At 40.3% G+C, this 21373-nt stretch overlaps 2 protein-coding genes across 2 annotated transcripts; both read right to left on the bottom strand.

Moving 5' to 3' along the window:
* Nucleotides 1–6210: 6210 nt before the first annotated feature.
* Nucleotides 6211–8777, bottom strand: LOC132798549 (V-type proton ATPase catalytic subunit A-like). The gene is made up of 2 exons (XM_060810448.1): nt 7513–8777; nt 6211–7450 (listed from the first exon to the last, which is right to left on the bottom strand). The coding sequence occupies exons 1-2, from the start codon at nt 8632–8634 to the stop codon at nt 6365–6367; spliced, it is 2208 nt and encodes a 735-aa protein (XP_060666431.1). The 5' UTR covers nt 8635–8777; the 3' UTR covers nt 6211–6364.
* A 945-nt stretch (nt 8778–9722) lies between these two features.
* Nucleotides 9723–13494, bottom strand: LOC132798556 (V-type proton ATPase catalytic subunit A). Its single transcript, XM_060810461.1, is given in 7 exon segments — nt 9723–10013; nt 10088–10975; nt 10977–11066; nt 11129–11500; nt 11502–11827; nt 11896–11996; nt 13388–13494. Coding segments are annotated over 6 exon segments (1845 nt in total). The 5' UTR covers nt 11972–11996; nt 13388–13494; the 3' UTR covers nt 9723–9920.
* Between the last annotated feature and the right edge of the window lie 7879 nt (nt 13495–21373).

The raw sequence follows: 21373 nt of genomic DNA, 5'->3' as shown, positions 1-21373 counted from the left end.
CCTACTTGCCTCATGCCACAAAGAGGCGCAAGCAACAGCAACAGTGGCAACCGAGCTAATTTTTTATGGTTAAACTTTCTGAATGGAGTCAGTGTGTAGGTGTGTGGGTGACTGTTCTGTGTGTGTGTGTGCATGAATATGTTACGAAGCGTGTGTGTGAATATTATTTGCGAATAGGTGTTGCTTGTGGGTGAGTATGTATGTAAAAAGTTATGTATTTTATTATGCAAACACTCGCATTGTAATGTGATATATATATAGTATATGGTATATGTATAGATCATATGTACAATATGTACATGTACAATACATCAATATAAATTATTGATTATATAAAGTATTCTAATAAGTGTTACATATGTTAATTGAGCTCTTGGAAGCACTTTTTTAAACTCATTATGCATTTAGTTCGCGCTGAAAAGCATAAAAATCTTTTTTCAGCGGAAGTTAATAATTAATTTTATACACATAGTTTCACTGTGAAACTTTCGAACAATTTTTCGCAAATTTCGATGGTAATAAAATCACGTTTTTATATCTGTGCTCTTGAATGTATGCTGATATGTTTATGCATAAAAATGTTCAGTTAGTGAAACATTTGTATAGGAAACATTTTGTAAGTTGTAATTTTGAGTCATACTTGTTTACAATTTTAACTTATTCATCAATATCATTTAGGATAGTTTAGTGTTTAATATGAATTTTACATTCAAGAAGACGCTTTAACTAATGTTGGGTAGTATAAATATTCCTAAGTTAAGTTTAGAAGAAGAAGTTATACACCTTCTTACTCTAAGAGTTTTTTTAACTTATTTTTGCAAGAGCTTTAAAATGTATTCTGCAATTGAACTAAAATTCAAGTGCCCTATATAAATAGTTTAAAATGTGGAATAGATATTCATATTTTTGTATGTGTATGTACAAGAATTGTACTTTATGCGTACAACATTTCTGGTGTCAGAGAATTAAAGCTAATAATGTCTAATGCGATTGCAGACTCATAAAAATATGACAGTTTCTTAAGCATATGTTGCTTGGGCTTGTGGGCGTGTCATGTCGGCCAGAGCAGTAAAGTGGCGTTAATATGTTGAGACAGAAAGCGAACAGAGAGAGAAAGAGAGAGAGAGGGTAGGGGAAGCACTTGAAACAGGATACACGCGCGCTGCAACAACAGCGAAAGCGACAACAGGAGCAACAATAAGAAGGAACAAGCAGAGCACACAAAAACAGCTGGAGGCGCATTTGCATAGGCTTAATTTAAATTCCCTTAATCAGAAGTATATCAAACAACAACAACAACGAGAAGAGCAGCGAAGCCAGAACCAGAACCAGAACAAGAACCAGAGCTGTAACTGTGGCCAAAAAGGACAATGAGCGACAGGACCCTTTTGCATACAAAACTAAGTAGAGCCAAGCGTAAGAAAGCAGGCCTAAAAACGCTAAAGAAGAAGAGAACAAAAAACGAGAAAAATAAAGAAAAGGGTTCGCTTAACTTTGCCAAATAACTGCAGGCGTTATAAATCTGCGTAAAAGGACATATCGTCATCAAGCACAAACAACAACAACATGGGTCAACATGCAAAGCGACAGAGTGAGCGAAAGAGACAGATGTAGAGGTAGAGAGAGAGAGGGAATCAAGACTTTTGCAGCGCCAGCTCGAAAAATAACAGAATCAAAAGGCTTTTGCGTATAAGTTGCAAATTAAGTTGCCCCCAAAATGGCAGCTAAAGACGCTAACGCTCTTGTCCTTGACGTCTGCTTATGATAACCATTTGGCCTTGCGGCAACACCAAACAACAACAATATACATGGGACAAGCTCTCCAAGAAAACCAGTCAACAGTCACATATGAGGGAGTGTTCACTTCTTAGTTATTGCAATGCAGACTGCAAAGGACTTTTATTGTCATTGCTACACTGCAATAAATTTGCTTAATAATTTCACTTGAATGCACTAAATGGAAAGCAGCAAAGTTAGCGAACAAATAATTATCATGTCAAATATTTATTAGCCAACTTTGCAGTCTTCCATTTAGTTGAATACTTTACAAATCTAAATAATATTCAGACATTTATTTTTAAGAATCTTAGAACTATCTTAACTTTTCAGTTTTATATTCAGTTTAACTCTTTTAACACAAATAAAATGAACTTTATTGAAAACTGCAATTTATAAAATACTTTAAGTAAACATAAATCGAAATCATTTATAATTCTTAAAATTACTATGTTAACTTTCAAAAAGTTTGGACTTAATTGTAGTTTAAGTTATAGAGAATTAACAGCAGTAGGACTCTTAATACTTTTCAATTTAGTGTTGAACTTTTAAACATAAATTGAACAAGCTTATCTATAGAATACTTTTATTTAATTCTATTTTAACATCAATAAAGTTTTCTAAGAGTCGAACGTAAATTATCTCTAATGTGATTATTTTTTTGTAGGATATGTTTTCGGTAGGATATTTAAATTTCGACTATGCAAATAGTTTATGATTTTTTTTTTTTACTTACAATCCTATGTTATTTATTTTCCTTATTTGCTTCTCCAGCAGCTTACGAGTTGTGCTGCTCTGTCACAATCTTTTTCGACACTCACTCCCAAGAGATGTGTGTGTCTAGGCAGGCAAAAAAGATGAAGCGGCCGTTAGCCAGAGCCCGAATATATCCTTTAATTGAGTGCACACTTATGCCAACCAACGGCCATAACAGACGCCACGCAAACACAAACACAAACAAACACACACACACACACACTAGCTGCAAGTGAGTCTTTTTCTTTCTGTTTCATTCTATGGGGAGTGCTGACTCCTTTTGGCTGCCTTTTTATGCGCTTTTAGCGCCATTATCCTTTTACGATTATCGCCGCTAAAGCGAATTGACTGTTTGACGTTCAATTGAAATTTTGCATTAAAGCTCAATGGCTTAACCCCTTCAAATTATGCAATAACCCTCTCTCTCTCACTCCTTCTCTTCTTCTTGCTATCTCAACTCTCGCTCTCTACTTTGCATCGAGTTGAGCTGAGGCTGTGACCCTGCCTGCGACCCGGTCTGAATTACGCCAGCAACTCCGGTTTTAAGCCAAAAGCTGCCAACTGGCAACTCAAAATGGCAGCTGAACTGAGTGGTTGACTGGTTATGTGGGTGATGGTGGGGCGGAGGGAGGGTGCGGGTGGCAGTGTGGTAGTTTTCGTATGGTGGCTGGTGGCAGCTCGCAAATGCCACTGACAGTGGCAACCGAAACGGCAAACGGCATCGAACGGCGGCCAATTAGTGTGCATTGCTCATACGCCACGTTTGTCATGGCAGCTGAGCGACCTACTCCCTCCCTCTCTCTCTCGCTCTCTTGCGGAAACGGAAGTTGTAAGGGGATTTTCAATTTGCAATTGAACTGATTTTTGGCTTGATTCTCATCGTCGTCGTCGTCGTCATCGGTTTTTTTTGCTGCTGCTGCTGCTGCGCTCATTTTATGGCTGAGTTGGTTACTTGGCTGCGGTGCGGAGCTGAGCGCTGAGTGCGGAAATGTAATCATCGCAATGCCTTTCGCCCCTCACCCTCGCCCTCACCCTCGCCGTCACGCTCCCACCACACAGCTTATCGACAAAGTCAAACGTACAAATACGAATGCATTGCAACAAAAATATATGTATGTGCATGTGTGTGTGTATGTGTGTCTGAGTATACTTACATTTAATTTCCACTAATTGAATCGAAATCGATCTCTGCATTTTTGTTCGCTTCAGGGTTGACGTCGGTTTGGCAAATTTTCGGTGCGCTGCGGAAATTGTGGCTGAGTTTCGGGGGCGTGTTTCAACCATAGCCATAGCCATAGCTAAAGCTAAAGCCAAAGCTGCCGCTGTTGCTGATGCTGATGCAGAAGCAGTTCTGCTGCTTTTTGAGCGCATTAACAAACTTTTCGTATAAATCAACGAATATTCGTCGACATTTGCCTGGCGTGGCGAAAATTATCCAACGAATTTGCCGAACATTTGGCAAAAAAGAATTAAATATCTCTCAGACTTTTATGCAAACGGAAGGATGCGGTTGAAGTTGCAACGCAACAAAAAACAAAAATCACTTTTGCAATTCGGTGTTGCACTCGCAAGCAAAAGCTAATGAGCGGACGCGACGACTTGGCAGCTCAAAGCGAAGCGGAAAAGTTAATTGAAGATAACCGTAAATTAATTTAAGTTGAATTAAAAATTATTTTACTTTGTATAAATAAATAACGCATAACAAAACAATTTTGTTTTGACTCTTGAAAACTAAAAAACATCTAACAAAAGATGAGCAATACAATATGGATCAGAACAGCGTAAGTATAGTAAGTATTTAATTTCAGCTGAACAACGCTTGTTAACGACAGCTAATCGATTACAATACGTTGTTCCAAATAATAACAATAACAATCTCGACGAGATTCCTTGCAAAAAAACCTTGTGGAACAGCTGAAATACCAGGCGAACATAATAGAGTAGCAAGTGGATTGATCTAGAAATGCAGCCAAATTTGCCCTGCTGCCATTGGTCAATTTTTCTGAGAGCGTGCTCTTCTATGTGGATCCTAAGAGTGGGACCACGAAAGCTTCCATTTGAGTGTGGATCCTAAGAGAGAGAGTGAGAGCTTGCATCTGTTTGGTCAGAATTTGTCGCAAGTGAATTTGTCTACAGTTACCTTCTAGTCACTTCTGTGCGCCTGGTAGAATTTAAGAAAATTACAATATTTGGACACGATTTCTCACCAGGCCAACATAATAAATTAGTAAGTGGATTCACCCTGCAGCATCAGAGAACTTCGCGATTCTCTCAGAGCGGGAGCTATTGACTTTCCGCATAACTGCTTGCTGCTGATTTATGGTCGCCTGGTATTTTACTTCATGAATTGACTCTTTTGAAACTTTAGCGACTACAACAAATTATTTAAGTAATGAGTTTTATATTAACGTTTTTTTAAATTTAAATTAACAACGGATTTTTTCCTCTACAGCATTATAAGTATTTATTGCATACTTTTAGGGCACACACACAATACCAAATTAATCATGGTTTGGCCACATCCTGCCCCATATTCAAAGGCCACCTATTGCTAATAATGATTGGCATCATAATTATCTTTCGATTGGCACAGGACTCTCAAGGATCGGACAGGATTTGGCAGAGATATACCCAATAAAAAAAGTCCTTTTAACTTAGCTGGTTACAGGATATTCGTTCTTTTTGATATGTCGGTGAGTTTGTATTGATTAGAGCTATCCTTATGCCAAGGGACATCACGATCGTCCTTCAATTTTCACTATTTTGCTATTCCTACCTCTTCCACAAATTAAAGATCCTTTATTTTAAAAGATCCTTAAAATCCTTGATTGACAATCGATAGTTCTGGTCACTCTAATTTCAAAAAAGTGTGTCCTTGTCAGATCCTTAAGGATTTGGCAGAGTTATAACCAAAAAACGAAAATTATGTCAGCATTTTTCGATTGCATTGCATACTTTTAGGGGCACCCATACAAAGTACTTAGGTGAATAAAATAGGTATATTTCGGCCATTTCTAACCGCATTTTCAAAGGACACACATTGATAGGATCGCAAGGACCAACTCTATCGATTGGCATCAAAAAATCACGGTGTCATCTAAAAGTCCAACACTCGTAATTTTTCAGTCTCAGAACCAAGAGAAGTGTGTGAAAATCACAAATTGCAGGATATCTCGAGAACCGCAAGGACGATTTGAATGTCCTTTGGCAGGATGATAGGTCTCATCGATATCTCTTGTTTGACATAGGACTCGCAAGGATCAGATAGGATACGGCCGAGATAATAGCAATTTTGTATATAGAAAAATGTCCTTGTAACACGGCTGTTTGCAGGACTTTCGTCCTTTTGAATGCACCAATCAGTTTATATTGACTAGGACTATTCTTGCGCCAAAGGACATCCCGATCGTCCTTCAAATGTCCGAAATACTGCGGATTTCCCGCAATTTTTGAATTTTTTCTATACTCACCCCTTGAAAAATTTTGACTTCCATTTTTTTTGTAATAACTTTAAAATAGTTAAATGACATTCAAAAGTGCCTGATGTCCTGAATTAAAAATGGTATGTACTAGAAATATCCTTAAGGCGTTGATCGAGTTATGGCTAAAAATCGAATAAATGCAAATGTATTTTGCGCCTTTATGATAGGCAACATTTTTTATTTCTATATGGCTAGGTGCAAAAACTACATACATTATCAATAGTAACACATAAATATTTATAGCATAATTTGCTTTTTGGATATCGAACAATATTACTTCAATAATACACTAAAAGTTACACTAAATTATTACAATAGATTTCTAAGAGCATTACATTCTTCTTAGTCAATTAAACATAGGACGCAACATTTTCTTCGAGATCCTGTAGAGATTTGATAACAACATTATATAGTTGCTCCAGCTTCTCCTCAACGGCTTTCCTGCCGTCTTTGGGATTAAGGAACTTCATGGTGCCCAAATCATAAAGCATTGGGGCGCAGCGTTCACGGATAAGGCCCCAGGTGACGTGAGCCTCCTGCCCAGCTGTGTGCTCCACGGCCTGCAGGGCAGAACTGTAGAACGCCATCATGTTTTTCAGCATGCCCACAGTCTTGTAGAAGGGGCAGTAGCAATCGTAGACGCTGTACGAGTTCTGCTGCAGGAAATCATCCTTCAGCATTCGCGCCACCTCGAGCGTAATCTTGTCGGATTCATTGAGCGATGTTTTTCCCACCAGTTGCACGATTTCGGCCAAGTCCTCCTCCTCTTGCAGCACCTGCTTGGCCAGGGCACGCAGCTCTACAAACTCGGGACTCTCCTCCTCGTAGTAGCTATCGAGAGCACGGATATATTTGGAGTACGATTGCAGCCAATTGACGGAGGGAAAGTGTTTGCGTTGCGCCAGCTTCTTGTCGAGACCCCAGAACACTTGCACAATGCTCAGCGTGGCAGAGGTGACGGGATCAGAGAAATCACCACCGGGAGGCGACACAGCACCTACAATCGACACGGATCCCTCGCGATCCGGGCTGCCCAGGCATTTGGTGAGACCAGCACGCTCGTAGAAGGAAGCAAGACGAGCACCCAGATAGGCGGGATAGCCGGCATCGGCAGGCATCTCAGCGAGTCGGCCAGAGATCTCTCTCAATGCCTCAGCCCAACGGGAGGTAGAGTCCGCCATCATAGAGACGTGGTAGCCCATGTCACGAAAGTACTCGGATATCGTGATGCCAGTATAGATGGAAGCTTCTCGAGCAGCCACCGGCATGTTAGAGGTGTTGGCCACCAGCGCTGTGCGCTTCATGATCGTCTCTTGGGTACCATTAATTTCGATGGTAAGCTCGGGAAAATCACGCAGTACCTCGGACATCTCATTGCCGCGTTCGCCGCAACCAACGTAGACGATAACATCGGAATTAGAGTACTTTGATAACGTCTATGAAGCAGACAGAAACAAGATTAGTTAAAAAGCTCAGTTACAGCTAGATCTAATCTTACCTGGGAGATGACAGTTTTTCCGCAGCCAAAGGCACCTGGAATGGCTGTGGTGCCACCCTGGACACAGGGGAAAAAGGCGTCGAGCACACGCTGGCCAGTTAGCAGCGGATTGACGCCGGGTAGTTTCTCAACAACTGGACGACATTTACGCACTGGCCACACCTGCAGCATGGAATGAGTGGTGACATGATCATCGAATTCCGTTTCGATAACGACTTCATCCACATTGTAATCGCCAGGTGGTGCAATCCAGGTGATTCTGCCCTGCGCACGAGGTTGAAGCATCAAGCGATGCTCCACCATGCAATTCTCCTTCACATAGCCATAGATATCACCGCCAGTGATGAGATCACCGATTTTTAACTTAGCCGGCTCAAATGGATAATTAGTGGTACGCGACAGACTCTTTATATCGACGCCTTTGGGTACATAGATGGAATTGGTCAGCTCGCTAATTGCGCGCAATGGTCGCTGAATACCATCGAAAATGCTGCCCATGATGCCGGGACCCAGCTCCACGGATAGAGGTTTTCCCGTTTGATAGACAGGATCGCCCACGCTGACGCCAGAGGTTTCCTCGTACACTTGTATAGTGGCCATATCGCCCTCCAAGCGTATGATCTCGCCCACCAAATGAAAGTGTCCCACACGCACCAACTCATACATCGCAGAGCCGGCCATCTTCTCCGCATTGACCACAGGGCCAGAGACACCGAACACACGACCTTCTTGATAGTCGGGCTCTCGGGACTCAACTAATGTCACCGATCGTGAGGTGAAGCGCCTCGATTCGAAAGTCTCACGCATCCTGACCGTGGATCCTTGCGTGGCTTGCTCCGAAGTGTGAATCGAAGTGTCACTGATGAAGGAAGTGTTTGTCGTGCCATCCAGCCGCATTGTGGGGACATACTCCAGTTCCTCCGTTTTCTCCCTGATATTTATCGATGGCTTTGTTTCCAGTAGTGGTGATTTCGCCTTCTTGTCCTTTTCTTTCCCTCTTTCCCGTTCTCGTTCTCGTTCTCTTTCCTTTTCTTTTTCCTTCTCCTTTTCAGACTTCTCTGGTTTCGTTTGAGGCTTTCGACAGTAATTCTTATTTGTGCATTGACACAAGGGTTTATCCATTATGCGATTTGGTGTCTTCTTCAATTGACAACGACGAATAATTTAGTTACACGAATTGAATATAGTTGTTTTCCTATAAAAGAAATTGAATATACATATAAAGTAAGAATATATGTTTGTTGTCAGATTTTAAAAATATTTCCTGATTTTTTGGGTGATATACAAAAACATTGTAAAATTACATTGTGAGTAGACATAATTGTCGATTAAAAGATACTTGTTGCAATATATGTTATGTATATAATATTATGTAACGCAAATTGGTGAAATAGATAACATTGCAGTCTCTCCCTATGTTTTCTTCCTAGAGAACTGTTTTTTTTTTCTTATCACGAATTAACAATACAATCACGAATTCTCATAGTTATCGGGTTTGAGATACAATGTGCAAAGAAATTACAATAATTATAAATTTAACATTGCACGTTTCATATTTATTGTTCTTAATTGTTTCTTAGTTTTCATTTTAAGATGGTGAGAGAGCAGCCACTTAATAAGTTATTTTCGCTCTTTATTTGAATTCCTCATTATCACGTGATGAATATTTGCACAACTTGACTTTCATTACTGCAGCTGCAGGCAATCCATAAGTATGAGTCCAGAATGGGGGAAGATGTTGGAGGGTCACTCTTCGTCTTGGAGATGTGTGTGATTAGAAGGAGAAATAGTGAAAAGCCATTTGACTTTCAATTACATTAAATGTATTTGTTGTTTGCACTTTATTCGTACATTTAATATTTCATACTTTAAATATTTACATAAGTTTAACAAACAAACAAACAAACAAAGAGAAAATATGACTTTTTTTTCACAAATAAACAAAAGAATTTCCATTCATTAAACAATAATACTATGCATGCATTTGTATTTGCGTATGTGTGTGTGTGTGTTTGTGCGAGTGTATGTGTGTATGGAAGTACATAGAAGGACGTTAATAACGTTGTTGTTGCTGTTCTTTGAGCATGGCCATTTGGGGGTTGAAGGAGTAGATGGGAAAGAAGTTGTATAGCAACCGCAGGCCGGAATGTTTTCAGCTCGCAGGCTATTTTAGAAGAGGAATGTTAACAATAGTAGTAATTTCATTTCAATTCTTGTTTTTTTCTCTCGTTACATTTTTTTCACTATCTTTTTTTTTTGTTTTTTTGTGGAATCTTCTTTTGTTGCACGGAATTATTTTTTTGACGGAACTGTACGCAGCAATATGAACGTGTTTTTGTTGTTGCCATATTTAAAAGTTAACTACATAACAATATAAGATTAGGGTGTAAAAGTACGGCCAATGCGCTCTAATCCTCCAAATTTCTGAAGGCCTGTTGCAAATCTTCATGCAGTTGCTCGAAGTCAGCCTTGATCTTGGCCTCACCATCCTTGACGGGATCCTTGAAAGTAAATTAAAGAAAAAATATATAATGTTTGCTGCCTGAAAAAAAACCAAGTAGTATTTAAAACATACCTTGAACTTCATGGACGACAGCTGGTACATAATGTTGCCCATAGCCTCACGGATGACATTCCAGGTGATCTTGTTCTCGGACTGAGCCGTCGACTCCACAGAGTGACGGGCCATGTCGTAGAAGTCGATGATGTTCTTCAACATGCCGACGGTCTTGTAGAAGGGGCAGAAACGATCGTACGACGAGTAGGAGTTCTGTTGCAAGAAATCATCCTTCAGCAGCTTGGCCACCTCAAGGGTGATCTTGTCGGTCTCAGCCAGCGAGGCCTTGCCGACCAACTGCACGATTTCGGAAAGATCCTCTTCCTCCTGCAGGATCTCCTTGACCTTGGTACGCAGGGGCACAAACTCGGGGAAGTTCTTGTCATAGAAATCATCCAGAGCACGCATGTACTTCGAGTATGAGATGAGCCAGTTGATGGAGGGGAAATGTTTGCGCTGAGCAAGCTTCTTGTCCAAACCCCAGAACACCTGGACAATACCCAGAGTGGCAGAGGTGACGGGATCAGAGAAATCACCACCAGGTGGCGACACAGCACCGACAATGGAGACGGAACCCTCACGCTCAGGGTTACCCAAGCACTTGACACGACCGGCACGCTCGTAGAAGGAGGCGAGACGGGCACCCAAATAGGCTGGATAACCGGAATCGGCAGGCATTTCAGCGAGACGACCAGAAATTTCACGCAAGGCTTCGGCCCAACGGGAGGTGGAATCAGCCATCATGGAGACGTTGTAACCCATATCACGGAAGTATTCGGACAGAGTGATACCAGTGTAGATGGAAGCTTCACGAGCAGCGACAGGCATGTTGGAGGTGTTGGCCACCAGCGCGGTACGCTTCATGATGGACTCAGTGACGCCATCGATTTCAACAGACAGCTCGGGGGAAATCACGCAATACCTCAGACATCTCATTACCACGCTCGCCGCAACCGACGTAGATGATGACATCGGAGTTGGAGTACTTGGACAGGGCCTGTGAAAAGTGTTTGGAATGAGTGACAGTTGTAAATAGAGGCAACAGGGTGGCTGACATACCTGGGAGATGACAGTCTTGCCACAACCGAAGGCACCGGGAATGGCGGTGGTACCACCCTGGACACAAGGGAACAGAGAGTCGAGCACACGCTGGCCGGTCAACAGGGGATGATTGGCGGGCAGCTTCTCGGTGACGGGACGTGGCTGACGCACAGGCCACACTTGCAACATAGTGTGCTTGGTGATCTCGCCATCGAACTCAGTCTCGAGGACAACATCATCGACTTTGTAGTTGCCCGAGGGGGCAATGTAACGCACTGTACCCTTGGCACGTGGGTTGACAATCATCTTGTGCTTGACCAGGGTGTTCTCATGGACCAGACCATAGAGATCACCTCCGGTGATGTGAGAGCCGACCTTAACGTTGAGGGGGATTGAATTCCCAGCTGGCCACACGGGACAGAGATGGCACATTGACACCCTTGGGAATGTAGATGGATTCGGTGAGCTCGTTAATGTCCTTCAATGGCCGCTGAATACCATCAAATATGCTGCCCATAATACCGGGACCCAACTCCACGGAGAGAGGCTTGCCAGTGCGCAGCACGGGATCGCCGACAGTGACACCGGAGGTTTCCTCGTACACCTGAATGGTGGCCATGTCACCTTCCAGACGAATGATCTCACCCACCAGCTCATAGTAGCCGACACGCACCAGCTCGTACATAGCAGAGCCGGACATAGCCTCGGCGGTGACGACTGCGAGGAGTAGTGACGAAATAGTTAGCTAAGATGAAGTTGAGGAGCCGGTGTTGAAGGCTACTCACCAGGGCCAGACACAGCGAAGACGCGGCCATATTTGGACTCACGCTCCTCGTCATCGAAACGCTTCAAGTTGGACATTTTGTTTTATATTTTGGCACTACAACTGTAAGTAAATATTGAGGATTGTTTAAAACAAGGCAATTTTATGTTAAATACATTGAAAAGCGCTTAGCGAGCACTATTAATAAGATATTCAGTTCGGACTAAAGAGTTTTCACTTTACACTCGCATTTGAATGTGTTGAAAAATTTCTTATCACTGTCAGCTGACAACAGGTTAATGTAAGGCGCACGCTGCTAATAGTAGTATAGTTTGGCAACTCTCCCATATAGGTTAAGAAACTAACTTTTATTTGATTACACACAGATATAGATATACATACACTTTTTTTGTTTTAAATTTTGCTTAATTTCGTTTGCAAGCAACGTAATTCAGAGTGTTCGTATTTTTTTAACTATTCAGCAAAATTATGCCAGTTGAATGAATAAAAGTTAATAAGCAGAGCTTTTATTTCACGTGACAGAGCTTTGCGCGAGTTCGAAAAGCGATTTCCATGACATTGATAACTTTTAATTAAAGGGAGAGAAGAGTACTAATAACTAAGTTTAAGAAAACTAAACTCTACCAGCCTAAATCAGTTTGCACAATCAGTTGCTAGACCTATTTTTATTATTTTTTCTTTCTTTTAATTTCGTATATTCGAATTACGAGCAGCAAAAAAAATGCGGGCGATTCCAGTTTTGTTATCTAGTTAACTAAGGGGAGAGTAAGAGTTTCAGAGAGCGGAGAGTGAGCGTAGCGATGAGCTGCGCTCAGCAAACTCTACGAACGTTCGCTCACTCTCGCTCTCACTCACACTCGCTCTCTTTTTCGAACTCGAATATTTGACAATTGGCTTTTGACGTTGATCACAAGACTACTGTCATGTTGTCAGCTGACAAATGGAAAAATGCAGAACTAACTACAACAAGTGCGCCACCATATTGAATTTTGCATTGGGCTTTAATGTTGAGCAGCTCCAACAATAAACCGAATTAAAAAAAATTGCTATTGTCAATTTGGGGTGGGCAGACTTATTAAGCCTAAGATCACAAGACCCACGATTGGGGCGGGCGCGAGCGGAAGGTCAGCTGACTGTGCAACTACTTTTTTCACTCAACAAATTGTAGTTTTTTCATTCCGTATTTTTTCTGTGTTTTTTATGCGCACTTTAATTTTTTCTCGTTGTACAGTTGTTATGTGTTTTTTCCTCTGTTTGCTTTTGACTCTGCAGTGTTGCATTCATTATCTAATACGCATGCAAAATGCAAGCTTTTTTCTCCATCTCTTGTTTTTTTCACTTTCTTTCGCCGCTTCACCTAATCAAGTTGTAAGCCTGCGCTTTGGTTTTTTATAGTATTATTAAATTTTAAAACTGCTTCTAAATTACTTTTTTCGCTGTTCGCTTGTGTGTGTGTGTTTGATTTTTTTTTCTTGTTTGCTTTTGGGGCTTACGTTTCTATCTTGACGTTCCACTTGCGAACGTTGCTGCTTTACTCCGACAGAACTAAAACCGACTGAGCACTAGCGTAAGCAAAGTTGTCGCTCGAACTTCGAAAAGTTCCAATACATCGCTTTGTATGTGTATGTGTGTGTGTATGGAAGTCGACGGGGATCCAACGATCGCAAATACATACGCGCGTAAGCTTTAACGCAAAGCTTTGGCTCGCTCGCAGCTTTGCATGTGAGTTGTGAGCTGCTATCGGTGCGTAACCAGCAAGAGCTTTCACTATCGAAGCGCAGCGCTGTTTGAGAGTTGCCAGAGTGAAAGATCTAGATGATGGAGTCAAAAAGAGAGCAAGTAGGGGTTTTCTATGGCAGGCACATGAAGATTTTACTCTAATCAAATAATATACATTTAATTTAAATTAGTATTATTATTTATTACATTAAATAAAGTGTATTTTAATTAAAGTCACCGTCAAGCTTTTAATCCAGGCTACAAAATTTGTTATGAAGCAGCTGACAGCACATTGTCGCCATCTAGCGACTATCTATCGTATTCTTAACTGCTAATTGGAATTGCTTACAGCTGATAAGAGTTCGAAATAGTTTCGCATATATAATTTACGAAGTGACTGCGATCAACTTGCACTGTCGCCATCTAGCGATTGTTGGTATAAACATAACACCTACCAATAAAACAAAGAGCATTTTGCAGCCGATTTGGAATTCTTGCGCAGCTTTTCACTTACCCAATTTCAGAGTGCACATTGAAATGCGAAATGAAATAGATTTTCTTTTGGCGTGTTTTTCGCAGTTTTTCTAACTGCCCCGACGACGGCGGCGGGCAGAAGGAAAAAACTTTGATTAAAAATCACATTGTAAAAAGATATGCACATTGATATACATTGTTATTGTTGTTACTGTTATTGTAGTCGTAGTTATTGGTGTTGTTATTGTTTATATGCAGCTTTTTGTTTGTGTGCACCCAATCAGCAGCTGCATCTGCCGCAATTGGGATTGGGAAAACCTGAACTCTAATTGGAAACTGAGCGAAAGCCGTGGCCAAAAGATTGATTCTGGTAAACACAAAAAACAAAAGCAAAAAAACAGAAAAATGTATGAAGATGAAAAAAAACCAAAAAACATAGAAAATAAAAATCAAGAATAGAGAATTGTGATTGCAGTCAGCAAAAGGCAGAAGTGGCAAGTGGCAAGTGGCAAGTACAACAGTAAACCATTGCTTACAAAGTAGTCAAACAGTCGATTCTCTGAAGAGCAATGCCGATGAGATTGGGACACGGGTGAAGGCAGAAGGGAGAGGGGAAGTGATGGGCTCTCTTGCATAACTTATAAATCGATGACGTTGGCATGCAGCTTATGCTGCAACTGAGGAGCTCCTTCTCAATTCGGTGCGGGGACATTTGCATAATAAGGCGAAGCTGCAAAACTTTTGCTGCTGCTGCTTCTGCTGCACTCGGATCCCACCCAAAAACTGCCCAAGTGCTCATCCTCTGCTCATCTGTCCATGGCTAGGATGAGTGCTTCAGCTGCTGCTGCTTCTGCTGCGCCAATGAACGCCAAACACTTGTCCACATCTTTGCTCAGCATTCATTCCAATTCACATCTACATCCACATTCACATCCTCATCCTCATCCCATACTCTCTCATCCACAGGCCATGTGCTCATCCGCATCCTTCGTTTCATCGTCTATTGGATGAGTGTCAGATTCTGTGTCAAAATGGCGCAGCAGCAGAAAAATCCTCGAGAGGCAACTGTGGAAGGCGAGTGTCAGTCATCGCGGGAGAGAAGAGAGAGAGAGAGAGAGAGAGCCGGGAGAGGCGAGAGGGGAGAGCAGAGCGAGCTGTGCTGCTGACGGTTGGACAAACTGACAGCTGAAATATGGCTGAAATATCAGGTATCTATGCAAGTCTGGCAGAATGTTCAAACATCTGACTTCTTGCCACTTAAAGCTTAATAGACTGGCAAAATTGTGGCAAGGGGTTTTTGATATAAAAACTTATAGCTGAAAATAATATCAAATGCCTCAGAAGCACTTTTGCTTATGATTGGCAAGTAATTATTTGTGGTCATGTGAACTAATTTAAAGCTCTATTCAGCTTCAAGTTCAAAAAGATCATAAATTTCGAATTTAAATTAATTTAAGGTTATACTCCACTTAAAGCTCAGAAGCAAGATCACAATTTAAAGTTTTATTACGCCTAAAAATCAAAAGGAAGATCAAAAATTTAGGTTTTAATGTTTAACTTCAATTTTTTGACTAGAATTCTGGTTATACTTTTTTGAAAATGAATTTTACATTTTTCTTCGTATGTAGTTTTCTTGAATTTCATGAATTCGTTAAAATAAAAAATCTTCATAATTTTGAAATAAAGTATGTAATAAATGTAATATGGGTAATTATACAGTGAAAAAACATCAACTAAAACAATTTTAAAAATAAAAATAATAAAAGTTTATTCTTATAGCTCTGGATAAGCATTACATTTAGAGCTAAAATTGATTTTAATCATTGTTTCTATTTTACGATTACATAAATAAATAAGTTAATTTTTTGCGTACCAATTCGTTCTATTTTTTTGCAACAGAAAAATAATTTCAAAAATTATTTTTATCTCCAATTAAAGTGCTAATCAAGATTTATTTTTTTTACCAAAGAATTACTCATAAATTCTTTTCTTTTTTAATTCTTCTTGAAATTAAATTTAAATAAAATTAAAAATCGTTTTCAAACTTGAAATTTATAAAATTGTATTTGCACTTTTCAGAACTTGCAACTTCAGTACACATCAACTTGCCACAATACGTGGCAAGCATTGTGAGTCATCATATTTGATTTCCTTTTGGGTTTTTAATTTCAGTCTTGCTTTGAACTTGGTTTATTTGCCGCGTTGATTGCATTAGCTTGCCCTTAGCGAACCTGCCACAATATGTGGCAGCATCTAGCAGCGAACAGCTAACAGTGAGTGGCGAGTGGTGAGTGGCGAGTTGCGATTCGAATACATTAAGTCATAACTTCATTTGGCTATTCGTTCATTCATTCATTTAGTTTACACTGCTGCTTCTCATGCTTCCTCCTCGTGGCAACATCAATAAATTCATTTGAACTTGTTACAGACACACACACACACAGAGGAGGATGCGATGGGGGGCATGGGGCATGGGGCATGCACCCTGACGTGGGCTAATCTTGTTGCGCATTGCCATAATTTTCAATTTACATGCGGCCAACGAAAACCCCAAGCGATATGTTGCTGCTGCTCTTTCTCTTGCTGTTGTTGCCGATGGCGCTGGAAGCTGAAGCTGCAGCTGCAGCTAGAGCTGGAGCTGGAGTTGCAACATTGTCTCCTTGCTCTTGCTTATCCTCCTCTGACGTTATATTGGTCACAATAAATTAAGTGCAATGGGCGAGTGTGTGTGTGTGTGTGCTGTCCATTGGCATCCATTCGCTTGATTATAGCCATGCCTTTGCCACAGCCCTCTTCTGCCTCCCCTGCCTCCCATTTGTGCCTCGCACTGCAGTTGCATTAGCTTGTTATTGTTGCTCCATTGGGACAGCTGCCGTTGCCGTTGCCGTTGCCATTGCAGTTGGGCTACCTAAGTGCAACATTTACATTTGCGCTATCATTTGCCATTGTGCCACAGCGGCTGCCTAATCATTGACACATTCATTGATGCATCGGGCTGTGGCGCCGCGTGTGGCATATTTACGAGGCCGATGCTAATTGGTTAAAGCAGACGACAGTCGACACTCGATGCTGCTGCCTAACCATTTCCACTATCTGATTTGCCACACACACACTTACACACACAGAGAGACGCAGTTGCCAAGCTTTAATCATTAATTGTCTATTTTAATTAAACAAAATTCACTTAATATGCACATTGCAAGTTGGCAAGCTCTACAAACAATTTGCAAAAATTGCAAACCAAAAAAAAAGGGAAAAAAAATTGAGTTTAATGTTGAGTCAAATATTGAATGCTCTTAGGCATTTCTCACGAGTTAAATAATAAGTTTACTTTAAGTTGCTCTAAAGTTGTGACTGTCTGAAGAAAAGTATTAAAGTTTGCTTCAATTTTGTATAAAAAAAAAGAAAATTACTTTAGAAAATTTTGTTTAACTACACAACTTGTAAATTAAATTATAGCAGAAAAAATAGCTTTAAAATAAAGTTGCTTCGTTAAATAAAATTTGTAATTTCGTAGAAGTATGTCTAATAAAATTAGTTCTATTAATTGTTATCTGAATAAAATGTTGAATAAGAATTAATTAATTAATTTATGCCAATTATAATAGGTTTATATATATATAAGGTTGTCCAAAAAGTCTTGCGGTATTTCCGATAGGTGTCTTTGTGAATTTTATGAACAATTGAAAATTCAATAAAAATACAGCAAGAGTTTCTTAACAAAATTATATATATATCTGTACATAATATTGATTAAGACTATAAAATTCATACAATGCTGACCAATAGAATTAATTATAAAGTTCATTTTTAATAGTCAGTTTGTAAGTTTAACTATTTACTATAATTAAAGTCTTTTTTTTGAACTAAAAGTTCTTTAAAAATTATTTCGAAATGTTTAACTACAACTTGCAAGCACATTTCTTATGATCGAGAGTCGAGCAATGTTGTCTTTTGAGAATGTCAATCTGGAATAGATTATTCCTGTGACAGTTGGCAAAATATTTGGAGCAAAAGCAACTTTACTTTTAAGCTGATGGACAGCAAGTCAAATGGACTCTTTGGAGTATCAAATGGGTTCTTTCAATGCATTGCACATTACGTTACTTAATTACAATACACTCTGCAAGGGTATAGAAAAGCAAGCAAACACACACACACACACACACACAATGGGAAGAGCATATGCCAGGCTTAAGCTTCAGCAAAGAGAAGCCAGGACACCACAAACAACAGCAGAAACAGCAGCAGCCGGAGTAACAAACATGCTGCAACATCATCATCATCAGCTAGGAAAAGCTGCAGTAGCAGCTTCTATCCCCAAAAACAATAAACTTTTTCATGCACACACACACACACACACAGACACACACACACACACTTGTACATTCACAGAGGATTTAACTAATTTGCAAGAACATTGAAAATCCTTTAAAACTGCTGCAGTGGTGCCAAGCCGCAGCCAGTAGCAGCCAGCAGCAGCCAGCAGCCAGGAGCAACAGCAGCAGAAGTATCAGTGGCATCCTCAAGTCCTGCCACATACGAAGGTCATGTTGCAAGTGGCAACAATGTTTCAACTGACTCACATATGTAGTTAGGCATGTGCAGCACTGGGTAAATGAACCAGTTGGTTATGAGTGCTTGTGAACCAGTTCAAAATCTCTAAACAAAACTTCAGAATTTAAAAAGTAAACATACACTGCAATATGTATGAATAGAAGAACTACATATGTATGTTGTGTTGTTGTGTGACATAGAATTTAAAAGCTTAACTTTTGTTGTGGCTTAATGGAGTTTCTAAGTGTTCCTAAAAGTATGCTGTAAATATTTTGCCATGAATCAAACGAGCTGCGGGCAAGGGCTTTTGTTTTCTGCATACTGCCTACAAGTATGCTGCACTTATTATTGTTAAATGAAACGTTACTCACATGCAAACCGAGAAGTTTTTAAGTGAAATTCTTGTATTGATTCTTAAGTAGGGGACGACCAACTTTCGTGTTTTAGCGTGTGTTCCGACCTGCAATTAAATGGTAAGTAGAATAAGTACAGGAAAACCTCTTGACAGCCATTTCTCAGCGTGACTAAAAGTAACATTTTATTTTTTGCCGCTGTCTAAAAGCATGCTTTGCCAAATAATTCAACGGATGCGTGTGCTTATTTTGTCGGTCTCTCAAAGTATGCTGTGATTTAAATTTAATTAGCAATCTGTTTATATTTTTAAGGTACACCTGAAAGTATGTTTTTTTTTGTCGGTTATCAATTTACATTCAATGTTCACTGGTTCCAGGTTGCGCAGCACATTGAATTACATACATACATGTGCGTGTTGTGTGTGTGTTTTGTGTGTTGGGGGATTGTTGCTTTTGCTGCTAGTATATTGCGCATTTCAACTTAACTGAATTATTAGCCGAGTTATGTGAATTATGATCTCTTAGTGCTGATACCATGCATGGCTACTACCTTGCTGCTGTTGTTGCTGGTACCTGCACTTAGACATCACCTTCAGCTTGGCTGGCTGCATCCCCCCGACTGTTCTGCACCCTCTGCATCTCTCTCTTCAACTCCCAGCACTTTCGTTAATGCATTTGCCCACTGGCCATGTGGGAGATTGTTTTGTTGTTGTTGTTGCTGGCGAGGCAATTTCACAACAATAACAACAAGAGAATTGTGAAGGGGCATGAACTGTTGACTGCTCACCTGGTTTACCTGAGCTTTCCCAATGTCTGCAGACACAGATAGAAAACTTGCAACACACACACACACACACATGGCTAAGTTGGCCGTTGCATATTAAACAAAAACACTTTTCAATGCCTGGCTGCAGCTGAAGATGGGAGATGGAGATGGAAAAGAAAGGCTAAAGAGGGGTTCAGGCCAAGTTTCGTTACGAGTCTGGGAAGCCTTTAGCTTTTGTTATATTCATGATGTTGTTATTGCTTTTGTTTTGTGTCATTGCGGCTACCACAAATCCCAGCAGATTGCAGCAACGTTGCCTCAGCCTCAGCTTCGGCTTCGGCTTCAGCAATAATAGAAAACTGAAGCCAGACAAAAATATGGCTGAAGTTTGGTAGAGGCTGAGAGCAGTTTTGTCATCGTCTTGATGCCACTCCAATTGAGGCGCTGTCTGCTAGACTAAAGGGGAGGGAAGTGGAGGCAGTGTCGCATGGACGAGGATGATTTATGACGCAGCTCGAAAGGATTAGCATATGAAACCAAACAAAGATGTTTGTCCTCTCATCCGCACTCAGCGTTCTGGCTAAAATCGAACCGGAAATGGCTTAAGCAAACACACACACATACACACACAGGCTCAGCATAAGGCCAAAGTGTGCGTTAAGCGATTTACGGACTTGCCAAGGACGCACAGCAAAGGATAACCAGCTTCGGAGCAGAGGCAAACGAGCTGCAGCATGCGTAATTAACCTTTGACGCGGCCCACTCTAAGCGTGTGTGTTTCACTGTGTGGTCTACGCATCTCACTCACTCACTCTTTCCCTCCCTCCCTCTCCTCCTCTTTCGCTCTGTCTATATATAGAGGGCAACGCCAGGCACACATTCATATTTCATTTGTCTGTCCAGTCCCTTTGGCAATTAGGACAATGCAGGTGGCGACGTCGACGTCGACGTCGATGTCGACGTCAAAGCCAGTGTCTGCCAATTGAGCTTTTGAACTGTGCAATATGCTAAAATTTGAATTTTGTTCCTAAAAGCAGGTCGTGATTTGGAATGGAAATTGGAAAAGCAACGGTTTGAGCTCCCAATTACGCAAATGTCAGTGAACTCTAGTGTGTTCTACAATAGAAAAAAACATTCTTCTTAGCTCATTGTTGATTGGCAGACACTGATTGATTGATATAAAGGATCATTTCAAAAGAATACTAACTTATTAATAAATAAACATTAAATTCCATTACTAACATTTTGTTATTGTAATCCTTTTGTGGTGACTCTTTTTATTTGTTTGTCTAGAATAATTCAAATGAAAATAAAGGTAAATATATATATTAGTTGAATATTGAAATTGCTCAAACTTAAAATCTCAAATTAAAGAAGTTAATCTTGTTTCATTTAGATTAGGTTATTTATGTAAGTGTTTTATAGTCGTTGAACTGGGTTACTTCTGCTTCATTTCTTTCTATATTTGGGGAGGTTGCTCATTTTCTATAATAGAAATTCAAAACAAATTTAAATGTAGAACCAATCGCAAGCTTTTTTACTTCAGCTAAATATAGGAAACATCTCTTGATTACTGGGTGTGTTTTGTGTGTTTTATTTGCAAGAAAATA

This window comes from Drosophila nasuta, chromosome 2L, assembly GCF_023558535.2.
Source record: "Drosophila nasuta strain 15112-1781.00 chromosome 2L, ASM2355853v1, whole genome shotgun sequence".
Lineage (NCBI taxonomy): Eukaryota > Metazoa > Arthropoda > Insecta > Diptera > Drosophilidae > Drosophila > Drosophila nasuta.
The sequence above is the reverse complement of the archived record's forward strand: the minus strand, read 5'-3'. Positions and strand labels throughout refer to the sequence as shown.